Genomic DNA, 17130 nt, shown 5'->3' on the forward strand with positions numbered 1-17130 from the left:
TTATGAGGAGTATGATTATGAATAACCCTCAAATGCGTGAGCTTGTAGATCGCAATCCTGAGCTTGGTCATGTGCTCAATGACCCAAGCATCCTTCGCCAAACTTTAGAGGCTGCGAGAAATCCAGAGCTTATGCGTGAAATGATGCGGAATACGGACAGGGCGATGAGTAATATTGAGTCTATGCCTGAGGGGTTTAATATGCTTAGGCGTATGTATGAAAACGTCCAGGAACCGTTAATGAATGCTACTTCTATGTCGGGTAATGCTGGTAGCAATACGGGCTCTAATCCATTTGCTGCTCTTCTGGGAAACCAGGGGGCCACTACACAAGGAACTGATGCTACTAATAATTCTTCAACACCGAGTGCTGAAACCGGTACAGGAAATAGTATTCCAAATGCAAATCCACTTCCTAATCCTTGGGGTGCTGCGGCTGGTATGAAACTGCATTCTCATCCTCTTAATTTTATATGGTATATAGACGTTTATAACAGCCAATAGTGGCTTCTTCATAAGAAATAGTAGTTTACTAGCTTATGTTTACGACACTGGCTCAGGAATATATTGTTTATGATAAAAATTGGTGAGTTCATGTAGTGTTCTCACAGTTTGTTGTTATGAGTAGTTTGTTGAAGTTTTACTCTAATGCACTAAACATTTAAGAACATATTGTGGAGCTACTTGACAGGCCAGACAACCGCCCCTGGAAGGACAATTTCTGGTGGGGACACGAGAAGCCCTGGACTTGGTGGCCTTGGTGGTCTTGGTGGCCTTGGTGGACTTGGAGGCCTCGGCGGACTCGGTATGCTTGGAGCAGATTCACCTCTTGGTGCGACTCCAGATGCTTCTCAATTGAACCAAATACTGCAAAACCCAGCTATGTCGCAGATGATGCAAAGTCTACTTTCCAATCCACAATACATGAATCATGTAGCGCCTAAAATAATCTGAATTTAAGACACTTTTGGTATTGTGAATGTATTGTTAATGTATTCCGTTTATTTCAGCTTATGAGTCTCAACCCCCAACTCCGAAGCATGCTAGATATGAATCCTCAGTTGAGGGAAATGATGCAGAACCCGGAATTCCTTCGCCAGTTTAGCTCTCCTGAGATGATGCAGGTCAGTTGGGCCCATGTTGTCTTTATGCATGTGAATTTTGAACATGTGGTCTCTCCAGAGAAATAATTTTGTATCTCTTAAGTAATAAAATTATTTCAACCTAATGTTTTGGATTGTTTTTTGGTCTTTAGCAAATGATGACTCTACAGCAATCACTTTTCTCTCAGAATAGGACTACGGCTGGCCAGTAAGTGTGGATACCTCTTTCTGTTTTCTTTAGTTGAAACATAGTCGAGTACTTAATGTCCTTTCTATATCATAATTGGATTTTGGGTTGATCTGGGTTTAGAAAATAGTGTGACTAGCTAAACAGATAACTGTAGCGGTGATGAACTATCTTAAAGTAATCAATGGGTTGAATCGTTAGTAATGCAGCAACTCTTGTGGATTTTACTGGGTGGATCATTAGTAACCTCTATCAAGGGCTGTCTTATAACATATGATATCAGTGTGTTGAACTTTCTATCATGATTCCATCAACCTCTATTCATGTTTCCAATCGTCTTCTTTGTAGGGATGCGGGGCAAACTGGTGCTGCGACAGGTACTCTTTAAGATATTATCTGTAATGGAAGTATGAAGGCTTTAGTTATTTCACTTAGTATAGTGTAGTTGCTTGTTGTTCTATTTATCATACTGTTATCCTATATTCATACATCTCTTATTGAGTAAATCACTAATTCACATTCACTACTATGGATATATATTTATAGGGACGGCCAATAATGGGGGGATGGATTTTTTGATGAATATGTTTGGCAGTCTTGGTGCTGGCGGCCTGAGTGGCACAAATCAACCCAACGGTTAGATTCGCTGGGACTATACTTTGATTTCTTATGTATTTGTTGAGATGATTCCACTGACACATTTCTGTTTGATTCCAGTGCCTCCTGAGGAGCGTTTTGCTACTCAGTTGCAACAACTGCAGGAAATGGGATTCTACGACAGAGCAGAGAACATAAGGGCTTTGCTAGTAACCAATGGTAACGTTAATGCTGCTGTAGAACGACTCTTGGGAGGTATTGGCCAGTAGCACAGGTTTGTGAACAGAGGTCTCTCGGTTATAGGATAAACAACTTGAGTGCGTTTCAGAAATGAATTCTATGTGGGAATTCTTATAATTACATTTATGATAGGAGCGTGAACTTGTGGATAGAAAAGCCGCGCATCCAAGATATGGTATTTGTTTTCAGTGGTTATCATCTTCCTGCCTCTTTTACCCATTGCAAAAAAACCTTTTTTTTACATACTTTGGATCAGTCTGTTTATCTTTCAGATTCTATTTGAAGCTGTTACAACGTACATCTGTAGAAGTTGGTTTCGGAATATGGAATGGGTACATTTTACATTATCTTATCTCCATTTATCTTATAAATGTAGTAGTGGTAACGTTGATGATTTTGTGATAGAGCGATATAGCTAGAGAGATCTCAAAGAGTTTATGATGCAATTTAGACCTTAAAATGAAAACCAAGTTGGATCCGGTTCAAAGTTGAAAAACCTAGTTTACCCTAATCCCCAAATTATTGGTTCTAAGTTCGTATGAATGTATCAACAAATTCAGAGCAAAATATTGTTGATTCGAACAACATAAAGAAAATGTAAATCCGGAAAAATAGGGACATGTCAACAAAAGAAAACAATTCGACAAGTAACTGCTAAAAAAAAAACCGTAAAGCGACTCTTCCACAAATGAAAACTAACTTCGTCCTCTCCTCTACTATAAACCAAATCATAACTCCCACTCTTCCACTTTTTTTCTTCTTTTTTCCTCTGTTTTGTTTTGCATGTTCTCTCTAAAGCCATAACAATGTCGAACTCTTCGAACTCCGATCCCAATTTCGACATCCCATTTGCTTCCTCCGATGTACCTCTTCCGAGTTACAATCAAAAACCAAGAAGAAAACGTACTAAACTCACCAACAACGAACCTGGTTCTTCTTTTTCTCCTTCTCCAAGGCCTAATCCGGTCAAGAAACCGCTGGACTCTGACGCTCCTCCACAAATCGCACGGCCATGTACTGAATGTGGTAAACAATTCGGGTCACTGAAGGCACTCTTTGGACACATGAGATGTCACCCTGAACGTCAGTGGCGTGGCATCATCCCTCCTCCGGACCACAAACGTGGGACTAACGCAACCGCCGCGTCATCATCCTCCAATTTGAATTTTGTTTTAAATAAATCCGAGGAGGAAGATCATAACATAGCCTCTTGCTTACTATTGTTGGCTAAACGTCCTGTTGTCTTGAGCAGTTCAAGTGGAGTTGAGGGACGGTTCGAGTGTGGAGGTTGTAAGAAAGTGTTTGGGTCACATCAAGCGTTGGGCGGACATAGAGCAACACATAAAGATGTGAAAGGATGTTTTGCCGCTTCAAACTCAACCGAAGATCCTTCTCCTCCTCAGGAGATCGTTGGTCAAGACAAAGGCAAGAGTGTGAAGTTGGTCTCTGGAATGAATCATCGATGTCAAATCTGTTTAAGAGTGTTCTCGAGTGGTCAAGCGTTAGGTGGTCACATGAGATGTCATTGGGAGAAAGATCAGGAAGAGCACCAAGTCAGGGCAATTGATCTTAATGTTCCTGCGGCGACATCTCCTCCTGACACATCGATAGGTTGTTCTTTAGATCTTAGGTTAGGACTTTGATATATAATAACATAACTTATATATTTGGTTTTGGTTTCTTCTCTTAAAATAACTCTCTCCCTCTCTCTGTATATGTGTGATGATTTGTATGATGAACTTATAGGATTGGGTATTGTATTCTGTATAAATTAATTAACTGATGAAATGCAAAAAAATGTGATCAGTGTATTTCAAGAAGTTAGCTACGCATATTTTTCATAATGTAAATATTGAATGTTTTGATATATGTATCATGTATGGTTATGGTGTTCCTTAACAAAGGCCATCACAGATGAAATCAGAAGAAAAAGAAAAATAGGTTCAACTTTGTTTTGGAATCATCTCAAAGAATACACAAGACGCCACAATCGAAAACCAACAAAAAGTATGTCAAAGTTTATATGGTTTCCCTTTATTATCCTAGAAAAGTTCTGAAAATCAAACATGTTGCTTCGAGCGAGAAGAGTTGCTTTGTTGAAGCTATCAGCAAACTCAGGGAGCAAGTTGTTGCTGTTGACCAGAAGATGAAGCTTCCTCCTGCTGCTTTGGCTCGTCTTCAGTCATTTCAGAGGATGAAACCTGTAAGCAAAAAGATCAGCTTTATATTAACATGAATGCGAAAAATCACGAAGGAATACAATTAATAGTTACAGTAAGCATCATCCTTACTTCTTTCTTAGCTTGTAAGGCTTCAAGTGTTGCAAAAACCTCTTTTGTGATGAACCTCTCTTTAAAATCATTGCATTGCAAACATTCAGAGGCGAGTTTTAAGATTACGGTAGCTTCTTCTTTAGAATACTTTCCATTCAGAGTTGGATCAATCAACTCGGTAACATCCTTTCCATTGATCATCTCAGGAGCCTATAGCACATGAGAATAGTACTAACTCAGTAATAAGTGGCTTGCATTGCAAGAAATTAACAATGACAGAGAAGCACAAAGTCAAGTGAACAGAATCACTTACATGGCTTGGAGCAATTTGCATTCCAGTAAGCAGATTCACAAGGATAGTACCAAATCTGTATGTCACATTCCCAGTGTTGACATTTCCTACAATGAGAATATATAAACATCACATTCTGATGATATATATATATATATATATATATATGCATATATAGTCCAAAGATAAAGCGCGAAAAGATTACCTCCTTCTCTTCGATTATAACGGATGATCGCTGTAACTAAACCGAAACTGGAGAGACAGGCCTCACCATCCTTCAACACATCCGTTTAAGCAACAAGAAACTGATCAGCATCGTTATAGATCACACGAGAGAAGGCATAGGGCATGTTAAAATGTTGTTTTACATACCTTATCAAACAGAACAGAGTTAGCACTCAGATTATCGTACGAGAAAGCACGTGCAATTCTGCAGTAATCCAATGCTTCGGCTATATTGTACGCCACTCGCAACCTCATTGACCAATCCATGTTTTTCTCTGTCAATCACACAACCGATACAAACTTCAGAAACAAGTTCTGATTCAACGGTTCCTAAGCATATGATACACTTGTACATGATCTATTCACTATTCTAGTCCTGATTAAAAGTTTCCATCTTTAAGAATCTAAAGCACAATCTAAATCAACAATACAGCCTCTCTATCTCTTTAGACTCTCAAAACAGAGAATGCAAATAAGCTCTGTTTCAATCGATTCTACATGCACAACCATGTCAACAAGGCAGCTTCTTTAACCTCAGATTCACCAATGTTTAATGTGAATGACACAAAAGAAGAAGATGAAGAAGAGAGAAGGAATCATACGATGGAACAAACGGTTAGCGAGAGTATCATTAGGCATGAACTCTGAAACAAGAAGCCCTACTCCTACATCTTCATCGTAGCAATATCCCAACAACTTGACGAGTCTCTTGTGCTTTCGCTCCGCAGCTGTTTCTGTGTCTACCTGAAGAAGATCAAAGAAACAGAATCGAAACCATCAAAAGAGATCTAATGAACGTCACAAAAGTGAGATAAAGCTTTAAAGGCAAAGAGAAGGGTACCGCGAAGTAGTCAGGATCATCCCACGGCGTATTCTTGAATCTCTTGATAGCGACGAAGCCAAGATTCTCTGATAAGTGACCCCTGTAGACGACATTGGGAGATTCTTCAGCGTTCTCTGATATGATCTCGTCGGAACTGAAGTTCTTGGTCGCCGTCGTGAGATCGGAGAGGAAGAACTCTGTGAATGGCCAGTTGACGAACCCGTCGTCGTTCTTCACTTCGTCGTTCTTGCGTTCGACGTGCTGAGTCTGCGGCTGCTGTTGCGGAGGAGGTTGATCGTTCACGAGAGGCGTTGAGACGCAACAACCACCCATTGTTTCGTTTTCGCCGGCAAAAGCTGAGTATCCAAAGCGTTCTTTGCGAGAGAGATAGAGAGAGATGAAGAGAGACCGTTGGGTTTATGATTATGATGAACCTTTTATAACCGAGTCTCACTAAAATCTAAAACTCAAGATTACGCATCTTTCTAATTATTAATAATTATTTTTTTTTTACTTTTTTTTTGAGAAGTTTGCAATGCGTTATGATAATTTTTGTTAATAATTTTAAAACAAAGTTTTGGTTTATAAAAATATACAATTTTGCTAGTGTTGTGTTAATGAGAAGAATTTATTTGAAACCCTTAAACAAAAAGAAGAGAGGAATTTATTTGTATTACTCCACTGTTCAACGTTTTCTACATTGGCACTACCACCAAAGTATGTAGTACTATGTACCAAGTATCACAGGTCACATATATAATCATATGCTTTTTACATTTTCGTTTTCTTTTTAGGAACTCATACTCTTTTAGACATGTGGATAGTGGATTATATATGAAACGCCTAAAATTAAAATTGTAGACGTCCCACGATTTAAGATAAACTCAAGATTCTTCTTCTCTTAAACTATTTTGCTGGATCTCTTTGCTTCGAGTTTCAGTGTGGAAGCTGTTGCTGTTGACTAGAAGATGATGTCTCCTCGTTCTGCTTTGCCATTTCAGAAAAAATTGGCATCTGCAAACAAAAAGATTCAGTTTTATAACAAGGCAAATTCCGGTTAAGAATAATTAAGCTCCCTTCTTACTTCTTGCAAGGGTTCAACATATGCTGCTTCCACCTCCTGCGGCTTTCCCAGTTCAAGCATTTGAATATATGGAATCTGCATGCATACAACATAGAATGTAAAAAAACAATCTAGGATGTGATTACAAATACAGTAAATCCTTCTTACTTGTCTTTTAGATCGCAAGGCTTGAAGTGTTGCAACAAGCTCTTTTGTGATGAGACTCTTTCTAGCCTCGCACTGAAAACATTCAGAGGCGAGTTTCAAAACTACGGCAGCTTCTTCCGTACAGAACTTTCCCTTCAGATTTGGATCCATTAACTCAGTTACATCCTTTCCGTGTATCATCTCAGGAGCCTAGAACACATGAGAATAACAACTCAGTAATATGTGGCTTGTGTTGCAAGAAATGGACAGTCAAGATGAACCATAAGACTACTAAGAAAGCAGGGGAGGACTAGTTGAACAGAATCACTTACATTGCTTGGAGGAGTTTGCTTTCCAGTTAGCATATTCACAAGGATAGTACCAAATCTGTATGTCACACTTTTAGGGCTCACAATTCCTATAATGAGAATATAAACATCACATTCTGATGTGAATAATCCGAAGAGAGAAGCATGAACTGGTTACCTCTTGTTCTCTGACTTCGATCATACTTTATCCTTTTTATCAATCCGAAACTGGAAAGACAGGCATCACCATCCTTCAACAAATTCCATTAAGCAATACAAAGCATATTAGCATCCTTAGATCACTAAGAAGGTATAGGCATAAAATGATTCTTTTACGTACCTTATCAAACAGAACCGAGTATGCACTTAAGTTACTGTATGATGCAAAACCTTCACTATTGCAATATTCCAATGCTTCGGCTATATGATACGCCACACGCAACCTCACTGACCACTCCATGGCTTTATTTTTTGCTGTGAAATCACAACAGAGAATGCTAATAACGTCTCTCTACTGAATCTATACGCAGATACATTATGATTGACACCATCATGTCAAATACAACTAACAATGCAGACCCATTGACCTCAGATACACCAAATTCTAAGAAGAAGTAAAGAAGAAGAATTATACGATGGAACAAACGCTTAGCAAGAGTATCATTGGGCATAAACTCTGAAACAAGAAGCCTTTCATCTTCATCGCAGAAATATCCGAACAACTTGACGAGTCTCTTGTGCTTTAGCTCCCCAAGTGCTTTTGCGTCTTCCTGAAGAAACAGAACCAAACCCATCAAAAGAGATCAATGAACGTCGCAAAGTTCATATGCTTTATAGGCAAAGAAAGGATACCTCAAATTCTTCATGGTCAGACCAATCCGAATTCTTGAATCTCTTGACAGCCACGAAGCCAAGATCCTCTGATAAAAGACCCTTGTAGACGACATTAGAAGATTCCTCTGCGTTCTCTGATATGATCTCGTCGGAACTGAAGTTATTGGTCGCAGACGTGAGATCAGAGAGTAAGAACTCTGTGAAAGGCCAGTCACTGAATCCATTGTTTGGTTGTTCATTCTCGAGAGGCGTAGAGAAGCAACAGCCACCCATTGTTTCGGTTTCGCCGGCAAAAGCAGAGTATCGAAAACGTTCTTTTCAAGAAAGACAAACAGAGAGAGATGACGAGAGACCGTTAGGTTTAGGATTATGAGAAAACTTTAATAACAGAGTCGCACTATGATCTATACTCAAGATTACACATCTTCAAACTTCCATTTCCTTTTTTTTTTGCTTCACTGAATGCTATATTGGGTCTATATTTTCACATGTTTGAGAATTTTGTATTGCATTTAATGACTATGATATTTGCTTTGTTAATAATTTTAGAATTGGGGTTTGTTAATATTTATAGGTTTGGTAGTGTTTGATATGTAAAAATTATTTTGTTGTATTTTTGTTCATCGTGTGAGTATGTGACCGAAAAAATATCGATGTACTATGCATGATTTGTGCATGCAACAAGATACACATGTTTAAAGTTGTTAGAAAATACACAAAACACCCTCAATCTAAAAACCAACAAAGCTGCAAATTCGGGAAGAGTTCCAAAGTTTTTATGATATCAGAAGATTCAGTGTTCAAGTTTGTTGCTGTTGACTCGAAGATGATGCTTCCTCCTGCTGCTTTGTTTTCTCAGAAGATGGAACCTGCAAGCAAAATGATCGGTTTTTCATAACATGATGAATAAGGAATATTAAGAATTCAATTTCGGTTTAAAATAAGTTCCCTTCTTACTTCATGCAAGGGTTCAGCTTCTTGTTGTTGACTGGAAGATGCTACATCTTGCCGCTTTGCCAGTTCAACCATTTCAGCAGATGGAACCTGCAAGCAAAATGGTCAGCTTTTATGTAACATGAACGCCAAAAATTAATCATGAAGAATACAATTACTGTAAGTTACAGTTACAGAGTAAGCATTCTTACTTCATTTTTAGCTTGTAACGCTTCAAGTGTTGCAACAACCTCTTTACTGATGAGACTCTTTCTATTCTTCCACTGCAAACATTCAGAGGCGAGTTTTAAGATTACAGTAGCTTCTTCTTTAGAGAACTTTCCCTTCAGATTTGGATCCATCAAGTCCGTAACATCCTTTCCATTTATCATCTCAGGAACCTAGAAACAGAGAGATAACAACTCAGTAACATGTGTCTTGTGTCGCAAGAAAGTGAAAATGACAGAGAATCTAATGATGACAATCACAAAGCCAAGTGAGAAAGCAAGACGGACAGGACTTGAACAGAATCACTTACATGGCTTGGAGAAGTTTGCATTCCGGTTAGCAGATTCACAAGGATGGTACCAAATCTGTATGTCACACTCTCAGTGTTCACACTTCCTACAATGAGAATATAAACTATCACATTCTGATATATATATGAATAACCTAAAGAGAGAAGTTCAGATTTGAATTACCTGTTGGTCTTGGATCATAATCAGTGACCTCCCTCACTAAACCGAAACAGGAAAGACATGCATCATCATCCTTTAACACATCCATCAAGCAATAAAAAAAGTTTAGTATCCTTACATCACACAGAAGAAGGCATAGGCATGAAAAAGTTGATTTATTATACCTTATCAAACAGAACCGAGTTAGCTCTTAGGTTATCGTACATTGCGAAACCTGAAGTGATACAGTAATCTAATGCTTCAGCTATATGATATGCCACTCGCAACCTCATTGACCATTCCATGTTTTTCTCTGTGAATCACAACCAATATAAAAACTTCAAAAACAGAGAATACTAACAAGTTCTGCTGTAACACATTCCACAAAAGCAGATACATTTATACATGCTAGTCATATAAAAGTTTCTTTCATTAAGAATCTAAAGCACAACCATGCTACTTAAACAACCAATGCGGCCTCTCTATGACTTCAGAATTAAAACAGAGAATGCTAATAAATTCTGTTTCAATCAATTCTACATGCAAAATCATGAGTTCTTGACACACAAACCTCAGATTCACCAATGTTTAATGTGACACATAAATCAGTAAATCACCAATATTACTTCTCTCTGCCTCCACATTCAAAACAGAGAAGATGCTAGCTAGTTCTGTTTCAATCGATTCTATAACAGCAGATACTTTAGCACCATCTTTAAAACAAAACATGTCACATAAACCAACAATGCAGCGTCTTTAACCTAAGATTCACAAAAGAAGAAGATGAAGAGAGAAGGAACCATACGATGGAACAAACGCTTAGCAAGAGTATCATTAGGCATGAACTCTGAAACAAGAAACCTTTCATCTCCATCGCTGCAGTATCCTAACAACTTGACGAGTCTCTTGTGCTTTAGCTCCGCAGCATCTTGTGCCTCTACCTGAAAAAGATGGGACTAACAGAATCAAACCCATCAGAAGATATCAATGGCGAGAGTTGTTAAAAGTTTTCGAAGTGTACTGTGTACCTCAAGGTCCTCATGGTCAGGCCAAGGCGTATTCTTGAATCTCTTGATAGCGACGAAGCCAAGATTCTCTGATAAGTGACCCCTGTAGACGACATTAGGAGATTCTTCAGCGCTCTCTGATATGATCTCGTCGGAACTGAAGTTCTTGGTCGCCATCGTGAGATCGGAGAGGAAGAACTCTGTGAATGGCCAGTTGACGAATCCCTCGTCGTTCTTCACTTCGTCGTTCTTGCGTTCGACGTGCTGAGTCTGCGGCTGCTGTTGCGGAGGAGGTTGATCGTTCTCGAGAGGCGTTGAGACGCAACAACCACCCATTGTTTCGTTTTCGCCGGCAAAAGCTGAGTATCCAAAGCGTTCTTTGCGAGAGAGATAGAGAGAGATGAAGAGAGATGAAGAGAGACCGTTGGGTTTATGATGAATGATTATGATGAAACTTTTATAACAAAAGGTTAAATATTAATCTCAAGATTACGCATCTTTCTTTGTTTACTCTAATTTTATCGTTGTTTCACTGATGGGTCAAATTATTTTCCCATTTGAGGACTTTTCATTGCATGGTGTATGAAATTAGTGTTTGGTATTGTTGTCAATGAGAGGAACTTTATCTACGTTACATATTACATAATACAGTAAAACCTCTATATTAATAAGGTGAGTACCATAAAATTTTATTAATTTATAGAGGTTTTAATTTATCGATAAATTAAGAATTTAATAATTTATGAAGATATTTTCATAATTTTGATTTTTTTGCTATTACAAAATAAGATACTTTTGTTATCATTCACAATTTTTTTTAAATTTATAATCTTTACAATCGTAATAGGATGAATGTCAATTGTTTAATAGATTATCTAGGTAAAAATGATAAATGTTAAAAGTTTAGAGTTTACAAGAAATTGCTAAAACTATCCTTCATGGTAATGATGAAGTCGAAGAAGATATTGCGATACCTTTAGAACCGGTTGCCAACACCATATTTGTGTTATTAATTTAGTTTTCTTTTTGTAATTATTTAATGATTTATAGCTTTGTATAATTTAGTTGGTTTGGTGTATATAAAATTTAGATTATGTATTATATACAAATTTTATATAACCATTGATAATCATAAGCACAATTGTAAAGTTTTGATGCTATTTTTGGAGAAATTTGAATGTTTATTTGGATTTTTAACTATTAAATTATCTCGATACAATAAAAATTGTATTATAGTTTATAGTATTTTCTAGTCTATTAAAATGCACGAAACAAGTTTTTATATCTTATGAGGAATATAAGTTGACAAAAAAAGAGAGGACATTTTTTAAATTTCTTTTAACAATGTTCAAGTTTTAAACTTGGAAAAACATGCATGTTTTTTCTGAAAAGATCAGTAAAAAGTCAAAAATTCTTTCAATCTTTTTGTGATTTAAGCATCCCACCAATTATACGCACTCAAAAAGATCTGTAATTTTGTAATTTTTGAGGAGATCTTAGCCACTTCATATAGTTTTTACATCTAAAAATGAATATAATCAAGAATCATATCAAACTCTTTGTAAGCTTATACAATTTCTGGCCGTCACTTTAAACCAAATATGATAGTGTAAAGAGAATGATTTGTTATGGTTGATACATTTAGGTACATCTATCTTTTATTTTTTATAACTGTAGTGCTAGAGAACAATGACTCGATATATGACCAAAATAAGATAGCTTGATTGTAACAAAAACAATCAGATTTATTTGTTGACATGTAAAAGAATATCATTAAAAGGTAATACTACATTTATTAGCGAGAAAATGGTGGTAAAAGAGTGTGGTAGACTAAAAATTGGTGATATAGTTGTAAGACTATTTGGTTGGAGATGATGACACAATAAGAGTTAGAAAAAAAAAAACTAAAATCTTAACTATTAGTTGTGATCATTTGCAACTATATAAAAGACAGATCAATCTTACTGTAACACAATTGTAATGATTATCGTCTAATTTATTTTTAATATAATTCTTGATGTGATTGATGAACCATGTATTTATTTAAAATTCATATATATGATCATTAGTATGTTACTAAAGCTTATTTATAACAATTTGGTTTTGAATCAACATTTTTTTTTTGTAACAGTTTAATTTTGTTATTTGCACCATAGGTGTCAAATAAACCATATTATTGGTGTAATATATAAATTTGTTCTGCGCATAAAATTGGTATTAAAAATATGAAAAAAACAAATGAAAATAGTACAAAAAAATATTTTATTGTCAAAAAGTTGAGAAATTAAATTATAGTAAATTATAGTAAATTAAACGATAGTTGCACACATTGCTAACAATTAAAATAAGAAGATGACACATATCAAAATATTAGAACAAGTTTGATGTTGAGCTTTCATTTCGCAAGAATATGATTATATGATATATTGATTATTGTTTGTGATTATTTCCAATTACAGAACAAAATATCTACTTTATTACAACATCACTTCATGATCTTTTTTTAGGATATGAGGAAGTGATCTATCTTCAACAAGAACTTGAGATGGTATTATCAAATTAAGAAGTGCTTCAAGTATTGAATCTTCGAAAAATGCAAAAAATAATGCTATTCGTTTTAAGATCAAGATAATTTGAACCTCGGTGTTGACTCTTATTGGTGGAATATTATTTTTGGCTTTTGCCATTAGCTTTCTACTTGTGAGTAAAGAAGTTTGAAATTTTCCATATAATGCTATTTCCAAGAAAATAAAATCAAAATTGAAATATTGTAGTTCAATGTTATTTCTTAATTATATTTTAATTGATAAATTTGATGAACTATATAATATTCAAAATTCATACATTATCGTTTTATCATACATATGGTAATTAGTATGCCATAAATTTGTTTTTTTTATAACTATGTAGTTTTGGAATTGATCAATCAATTTATTTATAAGAGTTTAATTATGTTCTCCACATTATAAGTGTCAAATAAACTATATTATTGGTGTCATATATGAATATTTTTCCTGACATAATATTGATATTTAAAATATTGATAAATAAAAGACTGAGAAAATTATTTATTTATATTTAGTCAATGTAAAGAAATTAATCATAATAAATTAATATAATAATTAAACACATCACTAACAATTAAAAGAGACTAATATGACAAATTTCAAATATTAAAAGTAAATGTTAAAAAGTTTAGAGTAAATTTCAAGAAACATTCTTATATTATATAAGATTGACTCCAATGTTCAACATTTTTTCAACTATTTAAAAGTTTATATTGATGGTCATTTCCGAAACTAACAATCAAGTATTGCTAAATAGGAAAAAGAGATTTCATCACAGGTGATAGACTTACTAGGCTAAGAAACTACATAAAATCATGAAAATATGAATATCAATTTTGATATCATAATATTTAAAAGACAAAAAGTGTGATTATGTTATTTGATACTCAAATGAATATACATCTTAGTTTAATATATACAAGAACCAAAGATTTGAATGAACATTAATTGAACATTAATGTTCATGTTGTATTGTTCATCGCGTGACAATATGATTCTTGCAATTATGAGTAAAATGTGAGTATATTTTTTTTATAAGAAATATGATTGTATAATTTTTACTCTAAAACAATTTTTATTGTAGTTTTCATGAAAAACATATATTTACATTTTTTTTTTGGATAAACAGATAAGACGTTTAAATAAATTATACTAGACTTGTTGTCCTATACAACAAATATTTTTTTTATATAGAAATAGACGGAAAAATTAAGATCGATTGACATATTTTCATGATCAAATCAGAATTATGTTTCTCTCTATACTTTTTTTTCTTGATGCAAAAACAGTTTGTCTATGTTTTAGCTTTACAAAAAAAGGTACCATTATAGGTGGATGGCATGGAAATCAACCATTTTAGACATAGTTTTCAAATTTACAAAAATGTACAGTATTTATACTCCACCTCTAAGATTGTGAAAATCAACACTAAAGAATGTGTGAATAAATTTTGGTTTATGCAGATTTAAAATTAGTAATTATTTGTATCTATAAAAGTCAACCATGCTTTGAATGGTCAATAAGTCCAATTAACTCACAAACATGTATAGATTTAAATTAGTATTTTTGTTTTACATTTGATATATTAGTTTTTAAATCTGTAGGCAAAAAAAAAATAAATCTAAAAACCAAAAACAAAGAACCAAAAAAAACAATTTAAAAACTACATGGACTTAATAAAAACAAGAATCCACAAGATTTTGATTAGACTTCTTTTTTTTTTCGTTAAGGGAAATCAGATTTATGCATCTGCTTGGGAGCTATAAATAGATCTATGTAGAGGACAAGATTTTTCTGTTTTGTTTTAGTCATCATATAACTTCGGACCGGCTCTGACCATCATCATTTCTTTACTTATCTTTTGTACCATTACCAAATTTGTTCATATTAGATAACAATGTGTATTTTTGCGGTAACTACATGCAATGAAGAGGGTGAAGCTATATCTCTACTCCGCAACAATAAGAATAGGTTAGACATTGCTATGATACAAGCTAATAAATCAAATGGTGATAGGATCCGGTATATCTCGGAAATCGGATCAGAAATGGATCTTGTAATAATTAGTAAGAACCTAATCATTTTTAATCAAATTATTTAATTATCATGTCGTTGACATTGGACTAAGAGTAGTTTCAAAATGCAACAACAAAAGCCTCCTTTTTTTAACCGCAGTGATAACTACATGGACTTAATAAAAACAAGAATCCACAAGTATTTTTTAAAAAAAAAAACCCAAAGAAAAAACCAAAATTTTAAAATCTTGTATGAAAATGAGCATTTGAAAAACAAAGACGTTTTGCTCAGAAAAGAAACACTATATCAAAATATTTGGGTTGGACGCACACATAGAGATAGCCCTCGGCATATTAACCGAACCCGAAACCCGAATCCAAACCCGACCTAAAGTAGGGAGTTCGGTTTGGGTTCGGGAAATATGTAAAACCCGATCGAGTGTAATGTTTCTAAAGTTCGGATACCTGATCGGATTCGGATATTACCCGAAACCCGAAGTAAAACCCGAATAACCCGAAAATATAACACTTGATCCCTAAATCCCTAGTTTTACTTTACTCTTTCTCTTCGCACTCGCAGACAGAAAGTACGGTTTCTCTCTTAAAAATTATACACCAAATCGTCAAACTGGATACACCAAATCAAAGGGTTGTCGCATCTTCTCCTCCTTCTGAAACTTCACGGAGGAAATCAAAGGTTTGTCTTCTTCAAAATTGGGATTTTGTAAAACTGAAACTGAAACTGGGCTCTTCATCTTCGTGTCTTGTTGCCATGATTTCTTGTTCTTGGTTTAGAGATGGGACTTGCTTCTACAATCATTCTGAGTGAATTTGTTTGAATCCTTAGTAGAACGATTGATTGAAATTAGGGCTGATTGGCTTCCCATTTCCTTGTTTTAGAGTTCCATCGTTGAGTTCCTGTTTTGATTTTCCATGTTTGTGCTTTGAGATGTGTTTAGTGTTGCCCATTTCACTTCCTCTTTGTCTGACTGTTTCGCTTGTTTCAGTTTTTTTCTTCTGTAATCTACAATTAGGATCTAGTTACAATGATGCTAAATCATGAATATTCCAACTTTCCATGGCCGATGATAATGCTTTATAAATATTTACCCACTGTTGTCTTTGTCAAAGTGTTGGAAGGCTGAGTAGAGATGCTCTTCTCTGTCGAGTCTGTTGATATGCATTGTAGCTGCTATAAATTCCCCATAGTCTATTGTTCCATTACCGTCCGCATCAGCCCTTTTAAAAAAAAAACATCATCAGTTTTTGTTTTGGCATCTTAATAGATAAATAGCACACAAAAGTTGAGACTTACAGCTTCCATTCGTTACATATGTATATATATATATATATATCTCTTTGTCTATTGTTTTGTGTTTTGTTGATGATGCATTAGCCCTCTTCTCTCTTTGTCTATTGTTTTGTTAACGTGTGACTTATGATTTGCAGATGGATTCATCCTCTCCAAATTTTGATGATGACGAGAGAGATATACACGAAGAAGAAGAGGTTCTAACACCCGAGTCTAATCGAAGGAGCAAAAAGAAACAAACTCGTAATGACGGATCAGAGTCTGAGCAGCCTGAGTCTAAGACCCAAAAGACTCTCAACCCAAGATCAAATGTATGGCAACATTTCACAAGAATGAAGGACAATCGTGACAAATGTAACTGCAACTATTGTGGAAAGGAATTCAGTTGTCCAACAAAGTCAGGGACAAAAACCTTGTGGAATCATCTAAAAATATGTAAGGCATATTTGGCATGGGAAGACTGTCAAAATCCATCCGAAGGTCAACAGGTTATTAGTAAAGATGGGAGTTTACAATCTGGAAAAGTGC

The 17130-nt window shown here is 35.1% G+C and overlaps 5 protein-coding genes across 6 annotated transcripts in view; 2 read left to right on the forward strand and 3 right to left on the reverse strand.

Moving 5' to 3' along the window:
- The window catches only part of LOC104791290 (ubiquitin domain-containing protein DSK2a-like), a 5881-nt gene extending 3403 nt beyond the window's left edge, over positions 1-2478 (forward strand). The window contains exons 3-9 of the mRNA XM_019228244.1: positions 161-438; positions 691-932; positions 1010-1123; positions 1255-1310; positions 1638-1666; positions 1836-1925; positions 2007-2478. Of these exons, the coding sequence (XP_019083789.1) occupies positions 161-438; positions 691-932; positions 1010-1123; positions 1255-1310; positions 1638-1666; positions 1836-1925; positions 2007-2155 (958 nt within the window). The 3' untranslated portion in view covers positions 2156-2478. The remainder of the gene's footprint in view (positions 1-160; positions 439-690; positions 933-1009; positions 1124-1254; positions 1311-1637; positions 1667-1835; positions 1926-2006) is intronic.
- Positions 2933-3769, forward strand: LOC104791325 (zinc finger protein ZAT2-like). The gene has a single exon (XM_010517176.1). The coding sequence runs from the start codon at positions 2933-2935 to the stop codon at positions 3767-3769; it is 837 nt and encodes a 278-aa protein (XP_010515478.1).
- LOC104791337 (probable inactive receptor-like kinase SSP) lies at positions 4117-6126 on the reverse strand. The gene is made up of 7 exons (XM_010517187.1): positions 5758-6126; positions 5519-5660; positions 5064-5191; positions 4897-4966; positions 4713-4798; positions 4418-4609; positions 4117-4327 (listed from the first exon to the last, which is right to left on the reverse strand). Exons 1-7 carry the CDS (start codon positions 6070-6072, stop codon positions 4241-4243), a joined length of 1020 nt encoding a protein of 339 aa, XP_010515489.1. The 5' UTR covers positions 6073-6126; the 3' UTR covers positions 4117-4240.
- LOC104708343 (probable inactive receptor-like kinase SSP) lies at positions 6676-8364 on the reverse strand. The gene is made up of 8 exons (XM_019231086.1): positions 8110-8364; positions 7892-8027; positions 7598-7731; positions 7436-7508; positions 7282-7367; positions 6971-7159; positions 6824-6898; positions 6676-6753 (listed from the first exon to the last, which is right to left on the reverse strand). Exons 1-8 carry the CDS (start codon positions 8362-8364, stop codon positions 6676-6678), a joined length of 1026 nt encoding a protein of 341 aa, XP_019086631.1.
- Positions 8728-11129, reverse strand: LOC104791346 (probable inactive receptor-like kinase SSP). 2 transcript variants are annotated; one of them, XM_010517208.1, is made up of 8 exons: positions 10730-11129; positions 10507-10642; positions 9887-10014; positions 9726-9795; positions 9563-9648; positions 9237-9425; positions 9049-9135; positions 8728-8960 (listed from the first exon to the last, which is right to left on the reverse strand). In XM_010517208.1, exons 1-8 carry the CDS (start codon positions 11042-11044, stop codon positions 8892-8894), a joined length of 1080 nt encoding a protein of 359 aa, XP_010515510.1. In that variant the 5' UTR covers positions 11045-11129; the 3' UTR covers positions 8728-8891. The 2 variants fall into 2 exon arrangements, with proteins under 2 accessions (XP_010515510.1, XP_010515501.1); XM_010517199.1 differs by having other exon boundaries at positions 10507-10657.

This window comes from Camelina sativa, chromosome 1 (assembly GCF_000633955.1).
Source record: "Camelina sativa cultivar DH55 chromosome 1, Cs, whole genome shotgun sequence".
NCBI lineage: Eukaryota > Viridiplantae > Streptophyta > Magnoliopsida > Brassicales > Brassicaceae > Camelina > Camelina sativa.

What these genes read in the sequence shown, in the direction of transcription:
- LOC104791325 (XM_010517176.1), top strand. Translation starts at nt 2,933, where the DNA reads ATGTCGAACTCTTCGAACTCCGATCCCAATTTCGACATCCCATTTGCT.
- LOC104791337 (XM_010517187.1), bottom strand. Translation starts at nt 6,072, where the DNA reads ATGGGTGGTTGTTGCGTCTCAACGCCTCTCGTGAACGATCAACCTCCT. An exon ending in ATGATCCTGACTACTTCGCG is followed by an intron (nt 5,661 to 5,757) that starts GTACCCTTCTCT and finishes GATCTTCTTCAG; the next exon opens with GTAGACACAGAAACAGCTGC. An exon ending in CGCTAACCGTTTGTTCCATC is followed by an intron (nt 5,192 to 5,518) that starts GTATGATTCCTT and finishes TGTGATTGACAG; the next exon opens with AGAAAAACATGGATTGGTCA.
- LOC104708343 (XM_019231086.1), bottom strand. Translation starts at nt 8,364, where the DNA reads ATGGGTGGCTGTTGCTTCTCTACGCCTCTCGAGAATGAACAACCAAAC. An exon ending in CTGACCATGAAGAATTTGAG is followed by an intron (nt 8,028 to 8,109) that starts GTATCCTTTCTT and finishes CTGTTTCTTCAG; the next exon opens with GAAGACGCAAAAGCACTTGG. An exon ending in ACTCGGTTCTGTTTGATAAG is followed by an intron (nt 7,509 to 7,597) that starts GTACGTAAAAGA and finishes AATTTGTTGAAG; the next exon opens with GATGGTGATGCCTGTCTTTC.
- LOC104791346 (XM_010517199.1), bottom strand. Translation starts at nt 11,044, where the DNA reads ATGGGTGGTTGTTGCGTCTCAACGCCTCTCGAGAACGATCAACCTCCT. An exon ending in CTGACCATGAGGACCTTGAG is followed by an intron (nt 10,658 to 10,729) that starts GTACACAGTACA and finishes TGATTCTGTTAG; the next exon opens with TCCCATCTTTTTCAGGTAGA. An exon ending in CGTTACAAGCTAAAAATGAA is followed by an intron (nt 9,136 to 9,236) that starts GTAAGAATGCTT and finishes TTTTGCTTGCAG; the next exon opens with GTTCCATCTGCTGAAATGGT.